Source organism: Delphinapterus leucas, chromosome 8 (assembly GCF_059928025.1).
Source record: "Delphinapterus leucas isolate spDelLeu-1000000601 "Yukka" chromosome 8, BTC_Dleu_Yukka2, whole genome shotgun sequence".
Lineage (NCBI taxonomy): Eukaryota > Metazoa > Chordata > Mammalia > Artiodactyla > Monodontidae > Delphinapterus > Delphinapterus leucas.
In genome coordinates, this window is record NC_143136.1 from 30190364 (window position 1) to 30212604 (window position 22241).

Here is a 22241-nt window from a genome sequence, read left to right on the forward strand (position 1 = left end):
GTAAGACAGAAGCCTAGAAGCAGAGCCGGTAGGATTAGTATATTCTTGGCTAGAGCTCTCTTCCTCCCTCCTGCTCAAGATTCACACTGGTCCTAGAGGGAAATCCTGGAATGGATGCCAGCACCTGGTGGGTACTGGTAGCTGCTTATTCACTATTTATTCAGTTACATAGTGGGCATAAAAAAAGTAGACGTCACGTGTTGAACCAAAAGGAATTACAGAGGCTGGGAAGCAGCCTCTTTTTTGTTGTTTTCTAAATTTGTGAATTTTGAGTCTGTAATTGTGTTTGGATTCAAGTATTTGTCTGGGATTAAACATCTCCTAGATTTCCTGAATTTATGCTTAATTTTATTCTTGCTTTGAATTTGTTTGATGTTAGTGATAATTATTAGTCTTCAGGTCTTTTTATGTATTTGATTATAAGAGTTATTACTGAGTTCGTCAACTCAAAGGTGACATCAATCGTAAAAACCACGATTGTTTTATATAACACCAAGAAGGAAAAAATGTTGCACAGTGCATTTCTTATCACTTAAAATTTTTATTTTATACTTACCAAAATAGCTTTTTTAGTCTTAGATAGATAGACATAGATATTTTTATCTTCTATAGCACTCCTGGTTTCAGCTAATTCTTGGTGTGTGACAGGCAGTATTTTCTACATACATCTACTATAACACAGCTTTGTCCACTTTGTGGATTATTTTCCTTTTTCCTTTGGTTGTGGCTTTGCAATAAAAAGGTGGGTGGGGGGTATTGTGGACAGTTCTTCAATAATGAATATTTGCTTCACCAGTAACAGTTTTACACACTGCCACTTTTTGTGCCTTTCTGCATACACAGCAGTTTTTCCTCTGCATGTAAAACCAGCAATGCATATACCTTCACTCAAACAATGACAGTACAAAGAGCTATGACCAACTTTGAACATGTAGGCAGCACCAACTATAATGACCATCACCTGGCTGACGGCAGGAATAATATGCCGTCATTGTAAAATGCTTTCCGATTGTAGAGAGAGTAAAATGTGCATCTGGGTCTTCAGATTTAAGGGTACTTAGCTGAAGAAAGCTAGTTGTAGTGCAGGTTTCTATTCCTTCCTGGTTCTTCTTCCTTTGCCTCCTCACTTAATTGCAACAGTTTTATAAAGCTGTGTGCCCATTGTCTTCTCTCTTTACCATGTCTCCCTGGTCCCTATAAATTATTTGAAGGACTTTTACTGTCACGATTTCCAGGTCTCCCTGTCTTCCTTCCTGTGCACCAGATACGGTTTCCTCCTGCCTCCCTGGACGTCTTCACGTCTCAAACTCTATCTGAGCCCAGCTGAATTCCTTAACTTTTTTCCTGATTCTGTTTATTCTGCTGTGTTCTGTATCCCAACTAATGGCATTATCCCCTAACAATCACCTCAGCTAGAAACCCTGGACACATTTGAGAATTTTATATTCCCCGCATCCTCACCACGTCCAAGGATCTGTCACATCTTGAGAATTCTCTCTCAACAGGCCGTCGCTCTTCCATTCCTGCTCACTTTGCCCTCAGCTATTTATCAGTCTTGTAATACTTGTTGAAATAGCCCTCTGATTGGAACTTCTTCCTCCACTCACTTGCCTCTTCTCTTTATCCCTTTACGTTGCTAGCAGGATAGTTAATCCTTTTAAAACATGTACTCCTGTCATCAAAACTCATTCCCCATTGCCTATAAAATAAAGTTTAAAATCCTTAACAGAGTATTCAAAGTCATACAGGATCTGGTTCCAGACTTCTTTACAGGTTACTTTTATATTTTGTCCTCCATTATACCCCGAGCAATAGTCATACCCAATTATTTGCTGTCCTTTTTGTCTGTTTGTGCCATTTCCTTTAGCCTAGAATGATCTTCCCCATTATCCCAACAACTTAAAATCCTGTTTATCCTTTAATCTCACATTAACTACAAATAAAGGATTTTCCTTTTGTGTACCCTTAGAAGGTGTTTATATCATTATTGCCCAATTTTTTCTACTGTATTTATGTATCCTTGTAGTCATGTTTCTCCCATGGGAGACTAAGTTCTTTGAGAGCACAAATCAAATTTTATTCAATTTTTTATACTACAGCACCTATGACAATGCCTGTAAATGTGGGATGAGCTATATGTATATATTGAATTGATTTGAATTAAATTTTAAAATGAATTTCTTATTCATTTAATTATCGTTATACATAGTTTTAGGCACTATATAGAATTTTAAGAGATATAAGTATTTTTTTCAGATAGCTGTTTGGTTTTTCCCAAATAATCTCAGTTTAAAAATACCCATTTATTCATTCCAAAGGATAATTTCTTGAGAGGAGATAGCTCCCGTAAAGTTCAGCACCAGCAGCAGAGGAAACCCAGGAAAAAAACCAAGCCTCCTGCACTTACCAAAAAACACAAGAAGAAGAGAAGGCGTGGACCTCGTCGACCCCAAAAGCCCATTCCCCCTGCAGTTCCTCAGGGGAACCTCAGCATGCCCACCAGCGTCTCACTGCCAGTGGAGGCCTCTCACATCCGGTCAGTGATGGCGCCAGAGTTTACGTCTGCTTTACGTGTTCTGATTGTTCTCAGAACATCTGGCTTCATTTACTTTTCTAGTGTTGGAAGTAGGCTAAAGGAACCATTTGGTATATAAGCCTAGATTTGTAGTTTTCAATATGATGTTTTACAAAATATCTGATGGGGTTAGATCTGAAGTAAAGCTTTTGATAACCAAGAGAGCAAATGCTGATATTGGGAATTTAATTGACTACTCTCAGATTTTTCTGTTTCAACAGAAATTCCATATATGTTCCAACAGAAATATTCCATCAGAAATCTGTTGCATTATTAATTTTGTCAGGGGTAATAAGCATTTTGACCAGATGAATGAGGCTTCTGTTTCAGCTAAACATCCCAGTTTTATCTGTTTCATTTTTTAAAATTTATTTATTCATTCATTCATCCATTCATTCATCATTTATTTATTTATTTTGGCTGCGTTGGGTCTTCGTTGCTGCACGCGGGCTTTCTCTAGTTGCGGCGAGCGGGGGCTACTCTTTGTCACGGTGCGTGGGCTTCTCATTGCGGTGGCGTCTCTTGTCGCAAAGCACGGGCTCTAGAGCGCAGGCTCAGTAGCTGTGGCGCCCAGGGTTAGTTGCCCCGCGGCATGTGGCATCTTCCCAGACCAGGGCTCGAACGCGTGTTACCTGCATTGGCACAGGCGGGTTCTTAACCAGCACGCCACCAGGGAAGCCCTGTTTCTTTTTTTTTTTTTTTTTAATTATTATTTTGACCAGATTTTAAATTCTACTATAAAGTACTAAGACACACTTGATATACCAAATTGTAATTCATTTTACTAGTGCACCAAATTGTCATTCATTCTAATTTGCAGTAAAAATAGTATCTCCAAATGGTTGTCTTCTCTTAATACATGGGTAAGCGTTGCAGAAGTGTGTAACTGCATACAGTGAGGTCTTTCATTTTGGTTTCCGATTTCCTTCTCTTAGAGTAGGAAGGGAGACATTTTGAGTTAGGATTTTCCGTTTTTGCATCGACAGACTTGTCTTGGGGACACTGATGTGGAGGTCAAGTGGGGGGGGCGGGGCCAATCGTGTCGTCTTCCCCAGGAGCCCGTCCACGCCAGAGCTGAGTGCTGATGAGCTGCCGGATGACATTGCCAATGAGATCACTGACATTCCACATGACTTGGAATTGAACCAGGAGGACTTTTCAGACGTCCTGCCGCGGCTACCTGATGACTTACAAGATTTTGATTTTTTTGAAGGTATGGTCAATGTTTTGATTGGAGGAAACTTTTTTAAAATGAGTTTTTTAAAGGGGGAGGTAGGTTTTTTGAGATATGTTTGGAGTATCCCTCCTCACGTGTAACATCTTTCACCAGAGACAGGAAAGGTAAAGCACTAAAACTGTTTTACTCTTTTTAGAAGGTGAGGCATGTACAGTTTTTAGACTGATATCCTAGCCTTAGTGGATCAGTAGGTTTGAGAGCTAGGTTTATAACTTTGTTCCTTTACTTATTTATTATCTTTGGCCTCACCACGCAGCACGCGGGATCTTAGTTCCCTGACCAGGGATTGAATGTGGGCCCGTGGCAGTGAAAGCCCTAAGTCCTAACCACTGGACCACCAGGGAAGGCACCTACCTTCATTTATTTTATTTTATTTATTTTATTTTATTTTTTTTACATCTTTATTGGAGTATAATTGCTTCACAATGGTGTGTTAGTTTCTGCTTTATAACAAAGTGAACCAGTTATACATATACACCCTTCGTTTATTTTTGAACAAAGACATTTTAAATTTGAGTTTATTGAAACCTTTCAGAACTTGTCCTCATTTTAATACCCCACCATGTACTTCAATTGAAGTGCACTTTTCCAGAACAAAGTTGACTTAATACTGCCAATTCTCTAGTGCTTTCAGGGGAAATCTTTTCTACTCTTAGAAGGTTTCTTTCACCATTAAAAACTGGATATTTTGGGGGTGATTAGTCAAGTTCCTAACAATGGGTTTTTTATATTGGAAATGAAATCAGTGAGGCCTGTGACTTCCATTTTGTGAAAATCACTTAGAAATGGGAGAAGGATGAGAGGGGAAGAGTAGAGAGTAACGCAAAAGCATTTCAAAAGGTAACCTATGAAGTGAGCTGAGTGCTTGGTGTTGCGGTGAGATATGCACGTGAGTTCTGTATCGTAGGCTTCACAGCTGCCCTTCCAGCTGGAAGAGCCCAAGAGTAGAGGAACAAAGGCGGCTCCTCCCACACAGCCTTTTGTCTCAGATCTGAACTGTTTTGACATGTTTTCCGTTTTAATGACGTTAATATAGCTTCGGGTAAAAACATACGTGAAATCAGATAGTCACCACGTGTTTTAAATTGGTAATGCTTAGACTCCTAAGCACTGAACACTTCGCTCAGACGGATTTTGATAGTGCTGTAAATGAACTGAAGATGTGATTCAGGTTCCGGGACAGCTTGACCCCTCACACCTGTCCTGCAGCTGAATATTTCACTTTTTTCCTTTGCATCCGATCCTTAATAGAATATTGTTACACATAATTCCGCTGTATGATTTTTGTGGTCTGGGGCGGTGAAAGCTCTGCTGACTGTTGATGGCTCTCGTTTACTCAGGCAAGAACGGGGACCTCCTCCCCACCACCGAAGAAGCCGAGGAGCTTGAGCGGGCCTTGCAGGCCGTGACGTCTCTTGAGTGCCTGAGTACCATTGGGGTGCTCACCCAGTCAGATGGTGTGCCCGTCCAGGAGTTGTCAGACAGAGGAATAGGGGTGTTCTCCACAGGGACTGGAGCTTCAGGAATTCAGTCCTTGAGCCGAGAGGTAAACACGGACCTGGGGGAGCTGCTGAATGGGCGTATAGTACACGACAACTTTTCTAGTCTAGAGCTGGATGAGAGCCTGCTCCGTTCTGCTACCTTGTCTAACCCACCTACACCCCTGGCAGGGCAGATCCAGGGGCAGTTCTCTGCCCCAGCCAACGTTGGCCTTACTTCTGCCACTCTGATCAGCCAGAGTGCACTTGGGGAGAGAGCCTTCCCAGGACAGTTTCATGGACTTCATGATGGCAGCCATGCCTCGCAGAGGCCACATCCTGCCCAGCTGCTGAGCAAGGCAGATGACCTAATCACCTCACGACAGCAATACAGCAGTGATCATTCACACTCCTCGCCCCACGGAAGCCATTATGATAGTGAGCACGTGCCGTCTCCCTACAGCGACCATATCACCTCTCCCCACACAACATCTTACTCTGGTGATAATATGGCAGCTACCTTTTCAGCAGAGATGCCCATCATGGCGCAGCACTTGCTCCCAGCCCAACTTGAGGTGCCACTTGGAGGAGTCGTAAACCCCAGAACTCACTGGGGCAATCTCCCTGTCAGCCTCGGAGATCCCTCTCCATTTAGCAACCTTCTCGGCGCAGATGGACATCTTCTTTCCACTTCCCTGTCCACACCACCCACCACTTCGAACTCAGAGACCACACAGCCTGCCTTCGCCACCGTGACCCCCAGCAGCTCCAGTGTGCTTCCGGGGTTACCGCAGACCAGCTTCAGTGGCATGGGGCCTTCTGCTGAACTGCTGGCCTCCACCTCTCCCAAGCAGCAACTCCCTCAGTTCAGCGCAGCCTTCGGCCACCAGCTGAGTTCTCACAGTGGCATCCCCAAGGACCTGCAGCCCAGCCACAGCTCAATAGCGCCTCCCACAGGCTTCACAGTGACAGGTGCCACAGCTACAAGTACCAATAATGCGTCTTCTCCCTTTACCTCCCCTAACTGAGCGTATCTGTGTGCTTGCAGGCAGGTGGGGAACCTGGTGTTTTCTATCTTGTTTTCCTCTTTATCACCTCTCTCCCCTTTTCCTAAAGAAGATTTTAAAAATAACAGATGGGGACTAGAGGAGAACTCCCTTTTCCAGTCAAGCAGGTTACCCCACAGTGGACCTCGCTTCAGTGTTCACATGTGCCCCTTCGCACTGGTGCTCATTCCCTCCTGGCAGGTCCACTCTCCCCCAGTGGTTTCCTTAGTGGCTCAGCACAGTGACTGGATAGAATCGACTTTTAGCAGCAAGTCCTAGAAGTGAAAGATACCTCAGATTACCAGTGCCCTTTACTATTTCCTAGTATTCAGATCAATGCTTTCCATTCTAATACCAGGTCTTTACATAGGTGGTTCTAAATGGAATGAGCCTATTCATTGAGTTCCTGTGTAAGAGACGGCAAATGGTGTGTAGAGGCAGATCAAGGCTCTGACTTAGCACCGACTGCTAAACATCACATGAGGCCAGGATTCCATTCCTAATTGTGATCATGTTTAATTAAAAAGAAAAAAATTAGTCTTTTAACTGCCTGTGTGTATGTGTGCACCCACGCGTGTGTTTTTGTGCAGGGCAGGAAGCAGCTGTCCCATTGTTATTTTTTTTTTTCTTTCCTAATGAGTAGAAGGCTCTTCTCCTTTCCCACATCTCACAGCCCTGATAAGGTTGGTCATTCTTTCCCACTGAGTTAACTGACTTTCCTGAATGGAGAAGGGTGGTGGTCTGGTGGCGTGAATAGCACAACCCTTTTCTGCTAAGTTAGCCCAGAACACAAAAAGCTGAATTCATGTCAGTGCCCTGCAGATGTCGTGAAAAGCTTGCCTGAAGGGACTGCAGGGTTGCTGCGATTCTGAGGTCTGGTGGTTGGTTATATTGCCTTTTTTAGACATGCATTTGTTTCTAAATCCCTCTTCCATGGAGTATATTCGCAAGATGTAATTAAAATATTTTGATGTGAAAAGCAGGATAGGTCAGATAGGTTTGGAAAGATGGGATCTGTGAACTCCTTGATCCATCTTTTGCTTTTGAATTTTTCATGTTTACAGTAGTGATTCTTTGGTAAGATTTGTAAAATGTTGAAGACACTTGTAGAATCAATGTACCAGTTGTGAAGTGATGTGTAATATCTGAAGGATACACATTTTAAAGTTTCTTTCAAAGCGGAATATGGAAATTAGACAAATTTTACCCACCCTTTGGTACTTTTAAAATAATTTAAGTATTTAGGTTTAAGTTTGGGGAAAAATTTTTTTTTTTTAAGTACCAGAACTTTAGGGTTAAAAATCCCATTGGATAGTTTAGTAAGTTGGTGACTATGAAATGAATATGTGAGGTTTCTTTTTACCTGCCTTCTCCCCGACCCCCGATCCCCCCGCCCAAGGGTGGAACTAGATTTTAAAGGCATCTGTACTCTGCTTTTGCTGAGAGGTTTCACTGTCCCTTGAGATACCATTGGCTATTTATACCTGAGTCTAGTCTAATTTACATATATATATTTTAAGATGAGTAGAGAGAACATATCTATTAATGATGGGATATAATAATTCATTTGTCAGGGAATATTTGATCTTAATTCCTTTTCAATAGGTAAAGATTTGGATGTATTTTCCTACTTCCTATATGTGTGCTCTTTATGCCGTGCTAATTCTAACCAGTCCCTTCTTTTGAAAGCTTTCCTTTCTCTGCTTTTTAAAGGAATGATGGTAATCAGCAGGCATTATGCAGATAAAACGTGCCTGAGATTATGGAGGGGAAATGTCACATGACTGTATGAAATCATTATATGCCCTATTTTGTATTTATTGAAGTTTCTTTTTGTGGGCCAAAAATATGTTTGTAATATATTTAGTTTTTTTTTTTTAATCATGATAATTGATTGGAAGATTTATTTTTTAATAGCTTTGCCTTTTCTGCAGATTGAGAAATGTCTAAATTATAAAATTATGTCACAAAGCAAAATTATATTTGGTAGCACCGTAAATTTCTATTCTGAAGGGTGAGAAGAGATCATCTGAATATTTTTCACCTGTGAACCTATGTTAGTAAGCTTTTTTATTTTAATGTACTGTAATGAAATGATTATGAGTAGTTACCTCTGCTCAAAAGTGTCATTTAGTTTGCTAAACTCTTCACATCCCGTTATAATCATCACGAGATAACTGTCCATTCCCAGTGATTCGATTCCGTCTCCATTGTGTACTAATTAAAGGTTGTAGCAGAGCAGCCCATTGACTTTCTTTTTTACGGAGGTAAAAGTGGTACATACACATTGACTTTCTCATCAGCCTTTCTTTGACAGTGAAGGGCAAGTCCATGGGACGTTGATCTGAATTTTTCTGGCTATTTGTCCCTTGTGGTAGCTGCTTAAAATTCTTCAGTTATCAAAACTGAGTTTGCAGTAAGTTGCACATTTTATTGTTTGCAATTTTCTGTTTTCTGTGCATTTTTAAGCCCTTTTCTGCTTTCTGCTAAGGAGGCATGAAATGTTCAGGAATGTTGCCAGTTACAGCTTCACACCAAAAACTTTGAGTAAATTCATTTTTGTGTAGATGCCCACGATGATAGCTGAAGAAAGGGCACCCGTAGAAAGTACCAGTGTAGGTTTGAGGAGTTAGCAAAAAAACAAATTTTTCTTCTCGTTTCGTCTACTTCAAAACAAATATCCGAGCTTGCGATTTGTTTGTTCTTGCTGTTTCTTGTGAGTCCCTTTTTGGAAGAGAGAAGAACATCTGTGAACCCAGAGATATCTGTTATGTTGTTCTTTTAGCTAATGGAGCAATTCTAGTCTATTAGTAGTAGGTTGGCTATTAATATGTAAAGAAAGGAATGAAGTGTCTTTTACTCCAGAAATATGAAAATCAGTGTCTTTTAAAATAGCACTTATTCTATAATAAGGCAATACTGGAATCAAAAACAAATTTTATATAAGGTTCTATCTAATTAGGTGGATATTAGCTTTCACTCTAGTGTTAAACTCATGAGAAGTAGTGGCAAAGAAGGTTCACTCTGTTTCTGCAGTACTTTGGGACCATTTATAAAGGCCAGTTAGATTGTGTTAATGTGATTTAATTTACAAAGTTGCTGCAGTTAATGGATACATTCTGTGCTCTGAGAATCTGAATTCCATTCTAATGTATAATATTCACTGGCTGTGATCTGTAGCATCCGAAGGAAAGATGTGTTTTTGTCCTTTACACCCTCTGCATAATTGTTAGTATTATTTTAATTAAAGTACTTAAGACATTGTTTTTCTTCTGTACAAATGGCTTAGCAATTTGCACATCTGGGTAGGTTATGTAGTTAGTTAACAATTCGCAATAGTAAATAGCAATTACATTTAACCCACCAAGTGACAGACTATGCAATGGAAAAATTTTCTAATTATCGTCGCATAGCTTATATGGCAAAGGATTATTTTCCCTAGTAACCCACCATGTGAGATAGAACTGCTTCATAAATGACTTCCTGAGCAATTTCACGTTGGCAGGCAGTACGGCGTGTCTAGTGTCCTTCCATGAAAAGAGTATAATTTAATGAGAAGCAAATAGTAGGTATGGAGATAAAGTTGGGAAAAAATTTTTTTCTTTTCCTTAAAATTGTAGTTATTGTCTTGAGCGGTTTAAGGCTAACGAAAGCTAATACTTTATCTTTGCCAAATAGTTATTTATAAGATTTATTTCTTTAATAAGCCCAACCTCTCAACCGCAAGTTAAGAATCATCACTTTTCTGCGACTAACACTAAAGCTTTTCCTTATCAGAGCTCGTTCTCAGTCAGTGATCATAATCCACAGAGGCAAAGACAGTTCTTTGATTTGGAAGGAAACAGTGTCCGTGATACATGCAGATGCCCTAGCTGTACAATTTGCTTCTTACATGAAGAAATTTATATTTCTGTTGACCTTTACTATTGGGCTTTTATCATTGGGCACTAGAATTTGAGCCTATGTAGGTCACGCCCATCCTGTGAGTTCACTGATACCTGCCTGCAGTCCTTCCTGTGCCCCTGCATGGTGGGAGTGGTGGTGACGGGTGGTAGCTTCGTCTGTAGTGCTTGTGTGGGGCACGTTGCCTTTTCTTCCCGCTAGTTCAAAAGATTGCTGTGGATGGTATCGCAAGAAGACAAGGATGTTAACGCCACCAGGCGAACCAGTTCAAGTTTTATAGGGTTAGAAATTCCTTTAAGTTTTGTTTAGGTGTCTCGTTTCCAGTTTCTTCATCCTTTTTCTTTTTAGCCTTCTTTTAACATTCTGTTAAATTCTGTTTTTAATCTGGTATATATAGAATAATACAGTGGTCTTTTAAGTGGTCAACAGAACTCTGCAGTTTAATGAGGCAATTTAAAGGATTCCCTGGAAGAAAATGTAGTCATACCAGATCTTTCATCACAGACACCTACATCGCTCCAAGGATTTTTTCCTGACAAGAAATATATTTCTTGAGGATGGGGTGGAGGGGGGTGGTGGGAATATATATGTGATAGAACGTAGATTTTTTTTTTTTCTCTCAATACATTGAAAACAGCTGAATTTTCATGGGCATTCTATAGAAAAGTAAAACAATGTAATGACTTCTTAATATTCTGAACTTTATAAAGCTTTCCAATATCATATTCTGGAGGGGCCCGAAATCCATGTTCAGTAGATTAAAGTAGCATTTTTTAAATGCCACCTTTCAAAAGATGTGTAATAAGATATCAGTGAAGGACATAGTTGGATATCCGTTAAGCATTTTCTTCTTTCCTAACCAGTGAGTTAGGAAAGAAAACATAAAACATAAATGAATAATTATGTCTCTCCTAATGACCGGTGTCATTAATGCGAAAATTGTGGGTCAGACTTAGCCTTATTTCTAAATAGCAAAAATTCTCTTTTCACTCCAGCTCTTATTTTTTGTTAGCTTTCCTCTCCGCACTGTGATACAGAGCAAATAAAAAGAAACATGGCATTTCAGAGAGAAAAAAAGAGAGCAAACTTGAAATGACTTTTTTTTACCCCAGGTTCCCAAATCTTGGGGCTGTTTGGCTACTTTTGAGTGGCAGGGTTTTGGGGATCTGAAGTTCAGTCCAAAAACAGTCTTATTAGAGACCCGGCACTGAAGTACACACACACACACACATACACACACACACACACACACACACACACACACACACACACACACAATCTGTACTGCCCCTGGCCTCCTAAGAGTAATAGAATCTTCTTTCACTTGGTTTTTGTTTGTTTTTTAAGCTGGGGACCACTGAAGTAAGCTGTATATGCACCCAAAGTTACCCTTGGAAAAATTTTCAGCATGCCGTGCAGAAGGCTCTAATGCAGCTAAATGCCACCCTTGCTTTTACTTGGGGAATAGACTGATTTGCCCTGAAATGACTCCACCCTGCGTTGTTGAGGTACAGTTGGCTCCAGCCGAGGAGTGTGGAAGGGATGGGAGGTTTGGTGCTTGTGACGGTGTCTTCATCTGCTCTGAAGGGTTGAATCAGTTCCTCTCAACAGTGATAGTTCTTTTCACTGTATAGTGTTGAGTATGTCTCAGGGATTCCTTGTGGAAATTAGGGCAGTTTTTAAAATAAGAAAATAGTTTTAAAAGAAGCTAAAGGTGACTCATCATTGAAGAGAGCGCAAGAAAGAGAAAACATTTGGTTTCGTAGCCCACGGTGTCTTGCATGGGACGCTTTTCCTTCTCCTTCAGGCTCTCATCTCAGCCTCAGCATACAGAATCCTTTCCCACCACGCACAGCTTTAAAACTTTTATTTAAAAAATTTCCTTCCCCAATGAGCTTTCAGAATACTTATTGTAGATTTTAAGAGAAAAGGTATATTAATTTATACTATTAACATCACCTCATAAATTATAAGTTTTATACTAAAGCTGTATTGAGTGTAATGAATTATGTTGCCTATGTGTTTAATAGCTAAAAAATTATATATGAGCTTTTTTTTTTTCTTTTTTTTTTTTTTACAAAACAAACTAGTGAAGCACCTTTTTACACTGGATCTCTGCCGTGTCAAGGTGTATAGCTATCCTTTGCTACCTTGCAGATATATAAAATAAAAGGATATCCTGGGGCCTCAAAACATAGAACACCTTTAGACCATTTATTACTGCTCATAGAACTGTTGAGAATGATGTCTCTTTAGTAAATGATCTGTGGTTTACACTTACGATGGCTAGAAGCTTAGTTACAGGGTAAATAGAAATACATAGATCAAGTAAAGCTCCCAACTACTGTAGCTGGAATTTGTAAACTAAGTTTTTAAAACCTCTTTTATTTCCTATGGATTTATTCTTTAATTACAGTTAAGTTGGGAAGTAAAATAGAGAAAATAATAAATCTAGATGTTCTCAGTGTCTTATTCAGGAACTTTTTATCCCTCCTCACTAAGGAATTCCCACTGTGACTTAAAAATAGAATTAAAGTACTTGTGTGCATGTATATGTCTGTGCTTTTACACACATGCAAAAATATACATTGGGGGCACGTGTGTGAGAGAGATGAATGTGTGCTTAGGTAAAAAGAGAAAAAGGTAACAATGTATAGTAGAAATATGATTTATTTAGTTGAGGGTATTGGAGTTACTTTCTCATCGTCTCTGTTGTATAAATACACCAAATTCTTGATTATGTTATGTTAAAAGGCTAGCTCTGATATCATGTGCATTTTATTTTAACCTTTTGATTAACTTATGCTATGTTTTTAAAATAACTCAAGAAACAGCAGGTTCTAAAGACCAGCCTCTCACTTTTGAGAGTAAAAATAAGAGAAACAGACCTGGACATGAGCTGTGTTTATCTATTGGGGTGATGGGACCAGAGATCAGCTGAACCTTTTTTATGTTAATAATAGATTTCTTCATCTTCTGAGTTATAAGATATTATTGATCACCTTTTCTTGGTGAAATTAAGAAAAGTATAGGCCTTTTATAAAGAATGCCATTTTTTAAGGGGCAGCTTTGTTTAAAGAGTTGGTGGGATCATTTCACCATGAACATTTCAAAGCTGGGTTGATTTCAGTTATTTCCAAAATTAAAAAAAAAAAAGTTATTCAGTTGTGTTGTTATTTATGAAGTTAGCATGCCCCCCCAACCCCCATATTTTGGCTATACGAAAAGTTATGCTACCCTTGACTATTTACCTGATTTATCTGGAATTTAAAAAAAAATACATTCCTATATTTTGAGTTTTGTCTTTTTGCTATACATTCATTACTGAAGTATCTGGTGGTCTAAAATAGTCAAAGCTAGAGTTGTTATTAAATGCTCCGATCACATTTATTTTTAATATTAAAAAATCATATACTTTGAAACATGTCAAAACAACTTCTAATAATCCATCTGAGTTTGTAGTTACCTTTGAAGCCTCATTCATCTTAGATAACTCAAGACCTGGGAAAGCTTTGTACGTTGTTCTTTTTACAGTTGTATTTTTTGCAGCATCTCCCAGTTTCATTCACTCTTTGCTTTATAGGTTTTTAAAATCTGCGTATTTCTTGTACATATGCATGCAAATGAAAGAAGGGAGGTTGTATTGGTGCCATTTCTCCCTTCAGTTACTATGGCATTTGCTAGAATAAATTCCCCCTGATTGAAGGGTGAAAATAGACCCTTTTGTGTATATCTGTACAGAGATGTGTATATGGGATGTGGTGGCACTTTGCTGAATGTGAACTTGCCTTGTCAGTGGAAAGATTGAGAAGTATTATGTTTATTTATACATTTGTATAAATCTATATATACACGTATGTATATGTGTGTGTATAGATAAATATATACATACATATATTTCCCTAAAAAAAGTGTGTGTATAATAGATAAACAGCCTTTGTTAAGCAAGATTATACGTCTATGGAAAATTCTGGATTATTCTATAAGCAAGAAGAGGTGACAGTCTAGGGTAATCGTCAGAGCATACAAAGATGGAAGTCCTTAGGATTATAGTCTTGTTTATGAGTTCCTCTTAGAACTGTACTTACTTGCCAGTCTCACTATTCTTCATCTTCATTACCTTCTAAGTCAATCTCTCAACATTTAAAAATCACACTTCATTGTGTTTTTTTCCCTTTATTATGTCCTTTCTAGCCAGAATCATTTGGCTTAGCCATATTTCATTAATATTTCACTCATTTCTTTTAAATATCTTTTGTCTCTGAAATTTCCCAGAAGATACAAATTTTGTATATAATACTTTTTTTTTTTTTTTTTTTTTTTTCTGCGGTACGCGGGCCTCTCACTGTTGTGGCCTCTTCCGTTGCGGAGCACAGGCTCCGGACGCGCAGGCTCAGCGCCCATGGCTCACGGGCCCAGCCGCTCCGCGGCATGTGGGATCTTCCCGGACCGGGGCACGAACCCGCGTCCCCTGCATCAGCAGGCGGACTCTCAACCACTGCGCCACCAGGGAAGCCCTATAATACTTTTTATAGCAATTTTGAGAATTGGGCATCATCTTTGTCTCAAAACAAACAACCTATAAACCCAAAAAACAACATTCAAACAAGACTACTTCGAAAGTTTTACCTAGATAATTTTGGGACTTTTTACTTAAATTGAAAAAGAACATAATTATGATTTTATGATTGACATTAGTGTTAGGTTTATTTTGTCATTTATTGTCATTAATTTGTCCTTTCAAAAGTTTGGTTTACTTTGTGATTTAATCATAAATTTACCATTTTCATTTTAATGGAAAGCCTCTTGAATTCTATAACCTAAGCCTCTTAAATTCTATAATTCATTTTATTCATGATGAAACTGCTTTAATGAATTCGTGTGTAATGAGTTCTGCTATATTTCCTTTTGACTTTTCTCACATTGGTGACATCCTGTCTTAACTTTGCTGCAGCTCTCTAGAAAACTTGCATCCCTATATATTGTGCCTTTAAAGCTTTTATGCACACACAGACAAAAGTGTATATATACATGTCGGAGCATGTGTACATATACTTTCATATATACTCACACAGTATGTCTCTAGTATATATTGTGGGAGTGGATATATAGATGTTCAAAGGCAATGAAATGTTGCTCTCTAGATATATATGTATATAAATAGTGTTGATATACTGTATATACATATGTATATGTATGAGTTTTAAATGGCAATCTTTTACATTTAGCAAAATGCTGCCCCTACTGGAATATTGTCACTGCAATGGCAGTTGTATGTAATGATTTAAAATACACTATCAAAAGTTATTTAAAGAACATTTAAAAGTCTCATCTAAAGACGTCCACACATTATTTATTTATCTTCCTTTTCCGTTTATTGTTATTTTTATTTTTTTTAACTGAAAGGGAGACTGTCATTTTAAAAATGCCATCTGTCCTGTGAGAGGAAGAGAGCTGGAGATTCACTTGGGGAACCTTGTGCGTTTTCCTCTCTCTGAAATGGAGATGTACCACAAACTAACCTGTTTATTTCAGTTATAAAGCAATCCTAACATTTCCATTACTCTATGTCATCCACCATCTCCTAGACCAACTTAATTCACCAACTTGCCTCTTCCTTTCATTAATAAATAATGATCATTAAGATCATTTTGCCTGGGAGAAGTTAACTACTCTCTAGCTGCAGGGAAATATATCACCTAATTGTTATTCAGCCTTGTTCAAAATTCAGCTTTGAGAGAAGGCAGCTCTCTCATGCAGTTGTCTTAAGTAGGTTTTGCATTTATTTAGTTAGAGGTCTTCCCAGACTTTTTTTTTTTTTTTAAGAACTCCAAGTCTGCACGCACTTGACCTAGATTTAATTCTTACTCCCCACAGCTTCAGGTATTTTTCATTAGTATATCAATTTGATACACTGAATGAAAGACTATTATGAGAAAACTGTTACATATTTTATTTTGTGATGAGTTGGCAGCAGATTCCATTTCAAGACCTTATAGAGAGAGGAGTGTGTAAATGGACAATCCTAAATCTTAAGATGTTAACAAAAAACAGGTGGAGTAAGAGTACCCCTGAAGACTCTAGAAGTTGGGGTTTGAGGGATTTCACACAGTAGCTTAGCTGAAACTTGATATCAGAAGCAGCCTTTAACAAGCCTCTTGGCAGTTGTATGGTACTAACCAGAGTACTGAAGTACAGATTGAAACCAAGTTGCAGTGGGAAATCAAAGGTGAGGTAGCTTATTGGAAACCAGTAAAATGACAGGTTGCACAGTTTCGAAATCTCTTCTAACGAAGTAACTGCACGGTAGCAAGGACTAGCCGTTCTCAAAGCCCTTCTTTTTCAGTGTTCTCCTTCACCTTGGCACACAAGTATGTTTTAAGGCCATACATGAAAAATATATACAAAAAAAACTGCTTAAAGGGAACTTACAAACTGAGAATCTTCTCTGTATTTGTGTAAATAGTGGCTGGAAGCTTAGTTATGTGCACAAAAGCTAGGAGCCACTTGTTTCTGCACAGACTGTAGGAGCTAGATGAGGAGACTGGCAGATTTTGGGAAGAGGCCCCAGTTCTGAGGAAAGGCATATCTATAGCATTGGGTGTGCAGGTGCTGGGGGAGACCACATTTTGGGAGATGATGGGCTTTCGGTTTGTAATTTCCCTTTAAACAAGAAGAGATGGCTCACGTTTTCCATATATATCTCAATGAATGTACTGTATCACCGTTTTAAAAATTTGATGAAATAATAATGGATTGGTCTCCTTTTGTTATCTGGTCCTTGTTTAATTTGTTTAAGGGTTTTTGTATACAAAGGTTTACATTTTTATGTATATTTTTCTTGTGTAAAAACTGATGTAATATGTGTATAAAACACTGTATGTATTATCTGTATATAGTGTGACAAAATGATTTTTCTTTCTTTCTTTTGGATGTATTAATAAATCTTGCTGTGAAGTAACCTTGCTTTTGGTTTAATTTCTTTTGCCTGGATATTGATGGAAGCTGCTAATCCAGGGTAGGTATTTTTTTCCCCTTTGTTATTTAAATAGAGTATGTGTGTGTGTGTGTGTGTGTGTGTGTTTATTTATTTATTTATACCTTATATTTTGTCAAGAACCCCAGGATGCTATATTCATGGTACTTTATGGTTAGACTAACAATGATTAATATTTGTGTAATAACCGTGGATCAATTAAATGCTACTCAAGATGACTTTAATGTGGTATCCAACCTTGAAATCCAACTGGAAGTTGCATTGGAAATTGTTATATGCTATAATGGAGGTCTTACAAGCCAATTTCTATTTCATTTAATCAGGAGCCCTTTCTCTATTCATTTTCATAGTTTCATAAGTATAGGAACAAACAAAAAACTGGAAGAAACACTCTTCCTTTAAGGCAAGGGTCCCCAACCCCTGGGCCACAGATGGGTACCGGTCCCTGGTGCCAAAAAGGTTGGGGACCGCTGCTTTAAGGCATTGCCAAGTGCCTTGTATCTCCTTGGAATTGAATTTTTTTTTTTTTAATATGTGGATTGGAACTTTTCATTTCCTGTACTGAGGGATTTTGTGGTACAAATAGAGGCTAGGAAAAAATTCACAAAGAAAAATTAGTAATCTTCTAATCACACATTCCTCGTGTAGAGATTTATGATTTTTAATTTTTGCGGGACATTTGTACTTTTTCCTCGATTTCTGTCTAATCCAGGCATGTTTAAGATACATTCCAAAATTGTACTTTGCTTCTCTGAAAGAAATTAACGTTCTGCAGCTAGAAGCAGATGACCACAGTGCTAGTGAAATGGCAGCACTGACAGCTTCGTTCATCCGTTTCTCTGCATTTGAAATTGACAGGGTATGAAGAAGAATGCTTGAAATTGATCTGTCCATTTCTTCAGCTATACAGTAGTTGATTTTAAACTCCTTTTCTACTTAAGGATAATTTTCTAGAAATCTGTGTAAATGCAGAAACTTTTGAGATTGTGCTGAGTTCTTGATTTGATTTTTTTAAAAATAGCCTTAAGGAGATAAGCTTATTAGTGAAATGTTTTGAGTTAGGCAGTGTTTAATGGGGTGGTGCTGAGAGCCTGTGGATTGCCAGGTACAAGCAAAAATTCAAGTTTAGAAGAGAATATGTTTTCTTAACTCCTTCATTAGCGTATCTCTAGCTCCTTGCTCTTTCATCTCCCTTATTAACTACAATGAGGTATCACTTCACACCAGTCAGAATGGCCATCATCAAAAAATCTACAAACAATCTATGCGGGAGAGGGTGTGGAGAAAAGGGAACCCTCCTGCACTGTTGGTGGGAATGTAAATTGATACAGCCACTATGGAGAACAGTATGGAGGTTCCTTAAAAAACTAAAAATAGAACTACCATACGACCCAGCAATCCCACTGCTGGGCATATACCTGGAGAAAACCATAATTCAAAAAGATACATGCACCCAATGTTCATTGCAGCACTATTTACAATAGCCAGGACATGGAAGCAAGCTAAATGTCCATCAACAGAGGAATGGGTAAAGAAGATGAACATATATACAATGGAATATTACTCAGCCATAAAAAGGAACGAAATTGTGCCATCTGCAGAGATGTGGATGGACCTAAAGACTGTCATACAGAGTGAAGTTAGTCAGAAAGAGAAAAATATCGTATAATATTGCTTATATGTGGAATCTAGAAAAATGATACAGATGAACTTATTTGCAAAGCAGAAATAGATACACAGACGTAGAGAACAAACAAGGATACCAAGGGGGGAAGGAGGGGTGGGATGAATTGGGAGATTGCGATTGACATATATACACTAATATGTATAAAATAGATAACTAATGAGAACCTACTGTATAGCACGGGGTACTCAGTGCTCTTTGGTGACCTAATGGGAAGGAAATCCAAAAAAGAGGGGATACATGTATAAGTATAGCTGATTTACTTTGCTGTACAGCAGAAACTAACACAACATTGTAAAGCAACTATACTCCAATAAAAATTAATTTTAAAAAACCCTCCAAAACAACAATTCTTAAAAAAAAAACCCTGTATTGTTTAAAAGCCTACTTATTTGCAGTAATTTCTAGCTTTCAGCTTTGTTTCTTTCACATAACTGGCCTCTTGGAAAATTCTTCTCTAACATGTCACTATAGTCAGTTATTTTTCCTACTTTAAATCCCTGTGATGGAAAGATGCCTACTGCTTAGAATTCTGAAATGTCATTCTAGCCCATGGTAGTATGCTATATCACTGCCTCTATTCTTCCATCTTTCCAATCTTCTGTCATTCCATCTTTTGTCTTTTTTGCCCTTCCATTCATTTTCTTTTTATTCACTTGTTTATATTTTTGAGCACTTTGTGTTAAGGACAGTATATATTCATATAAGAATGAATCACAACGGGATTGTGCACTCCAAGACTGCCACGTAGAAGAGAGAAGATGCACGACTACACAAACAAGGTATAAATCGTCAAGTGCTTAGAAGTGCAATAGAATGCTGTGTAAGTTCATGTCAGAAAGAGATCATTTCCAACCAAAGGAGAGAGAAAATTCTGCATCTGATCAGAGCATTCAAGAATGAGCAGTATTTGGACATCCAAAAATAAAGTATTCCAGATGCAGGAAGCTGCATACACAGGATGCCTCATGGTTTGTTTGAAAATAGGGAGCAGTTTAACTTGACATGTATAAGATGTATGAAGGAGAGCGGTGAGGAGAAGTTAATGGGGGTGAGAGCATAACGAGCATGGAAGGATAGACTAGGCAGTGGGACAGGGAGAGGTGGTCAGCTGTGAGTCAGGAAGACTAATCTGGCCTCATTTAAGAGACGGGTTCATGGCAGAGAGGTGGGTTAGGATGCTGCTACTGCAATGGTTAAGCTTGCTAAGGAAGTTGAAACTGGTGTGGCAGTAAAAAAAAAATGGAAAGGAAGGAGGAACTTAAAAAAAACTTGGAAACATACTGACTAGATGTCAGGACCAAGGGAGGAGAAGGAAGAATAAAAAGAGGCTTCTCCCCTGGATTTCTGCAAGAATGGTGGTGCTGGTGGCAGGTGTGGACAGCACCACTCTCTACACACAATGGTTTCAGAGAGTCAGTGGGTTGGTTTGGTTGGGTTCTCAATGGGTTTTAAATACTTAAGGTTTGAGTTGGAAGCAGGGGCATCCCGTTGGCATGGACAACTGATTGTAGTTAGGGCTCAGAAGAGAGGCCCAAGCTGAGGTTGCAGTTGCAGAAGCTATGGACAGTTGATTGTTGAAGCCAGCTATAAGTGATGGAGAAGAAAGATAAGGACAGATTTTGGAGAACACTACATAATCTGTTATATTTTACTTACAGACCTGAAAAGAGCTTCAATAATTTTTCCAGTCTCTTATCTAGTAAAGGCTAGCAGGCTGACTTGCCTAGGGGTGATGGTGTTGAGGAAAGTCAGCCCCTCCCCTGCCGCTGGCCTGTGAGGGCCTGTGAACGTGCATTCACCCCTCACACTCCATTCTAATCACTTCTTGTTCACCTCACCTGGACAGGGCGCTCCAGTGTCCATACTCTTAGCGCCTGAACCCCCAGCCCCTGGCACGATGTGGGTTGCCCATAATCACAGGAAAATATTACTGAATGAAGTTAGTACTCTGAAGAAGTTCATGACAGGAAGGAATGCAGATTTGAAGAGACTTACAGGATCTGGTGAGAGGCAATGTAGCAATTGGTTAAGGCTATGGACTTTGGAGTAAGACTTCCTTTGTTTTCTAATCTTGGCTTCATTGTTTTTACAAACTATGTGATCTTGGGTAAGTCATTTAACCTCTCCCTGCTTCAGTTTCGTCATCCATAAAATGCATTGGGAGGATTACATGATACAACCCATGGAGAGCATGTACAGTAGTCCCTGGCACATACTAAGTAAGCACTTTGTTATTTTAGTTATGCTCATTTTATGACTAGAGGAAAAGACTGAATATACAAACAACATAGGTGTCTAGGGGAAAGTGGAAAGAAAATGAGCAAAAGAACAAAAGTTAGCTGTGGAGAAGGAGGATGAGGATAGGCACGAAGATTGGGTAAGAAGTGTCTGAAGATAAAGGGTCTGATAAAGGAGTGCTGATTTTTGTAATACAAGAGGACATGGGTAACCAACAAATAGGGTTACTCTTACTCAAGTTCCAAAATATTCTAGGATGTATTCAGTTACTGAAACCCTGTAAACTAAAATATATCTGTCTTTTGCTTTATAACTTTTATAAATTCTACATTTAACCTTATATAGTACAAAGCATCATGTAATGGAACAAAATATATCATTGTATCCTTACTTGTAGAATATACATTGGGTTAAGAAGTATTTAAGAAAATAAAATACAAGTATAAAGAATTAGTAGAGGGTCCTTTATCAAAAGATGTGCATGTCAACTGCTAAACTAAAAAGTAGAAATCAAATTTAAAGAGTCAAACCATATATCACCTCCACAGTCCATAGAGGTCAAGCATGGTGCCCTGCAGTACTTACGCTCTGTACCACAGATATTTCTTTAAGATCTCTCCCTTACTTTCTTTTCCCTTCAACTGCTGTCATTTCTTTCTACTGCTAAGCATTATACTTGCTTTTGCCACCTTTACTCCTTAATCCATTGCAGTTTAGCTTTCACCTTGTTATTTTCCTGAAGCCATTCTTTCCAAGGCTATCGATGATCTTTGCTGTCATTCTCCTTAACCGCTCTGATCCAGTCAGCACTGACGACGTTTCATTGTCCTGTTTCTCCATTTAATTCTCAGATTATGTCTTTTCTGGGTTCTTTGTTAGTTCCAACTCCTCTTTCTTCTCCCTAAGTTTGAACATGTCTCAACCTCATTCTTCAGCCTTCTCTGTTGTTCTTCTCTGTACATGAGCTCCCAGTGTAGGATCCTTCTACTGCCATGGCTTAAACGTTGACCTCCCTGGGGATTAATTCCAAACCTATGTCTACAGCTCTGACTGCTCTGATTAGTCTCACATCTCCTGCTG

At 38.7% G+C, this 22241-nt stretch overlaps 1 protein-coding gene across 9 annotated transcripts in view; it reads left to right on the forward strand.

Moving 5' to 3' along the window:
• The window catches only part of INO80D (INO80 complex subunit D), a 70749-nt gene extending 54688 nt beyond the window's left edge, over positions 1–16061 (forward strand). For all 9 annotated transcript variants that reach the window (XM_089916481.1, XM_022567502.2, XM_089916478.1 and 6 more), the window contains 3 exons: positions 2319–2536; positions 3631–3788; positions 5153–16061. In XM_089916481.1, the coding sequence (XP_089772607.1) occupies positions 2319–2536; positions 3631–3788; positions 5153–6318 (1542 nt within the window). In that variant the 3' untranslated portion in view covers positions 6319–16061. The remainder of the gene's footprint in view (positions 1–2318; positions 2537–3630; positions 3789–5152) is intronic.
• The last annotated feature ends 6180 nt before the right edge of the window (positions 16062–22241 follow it).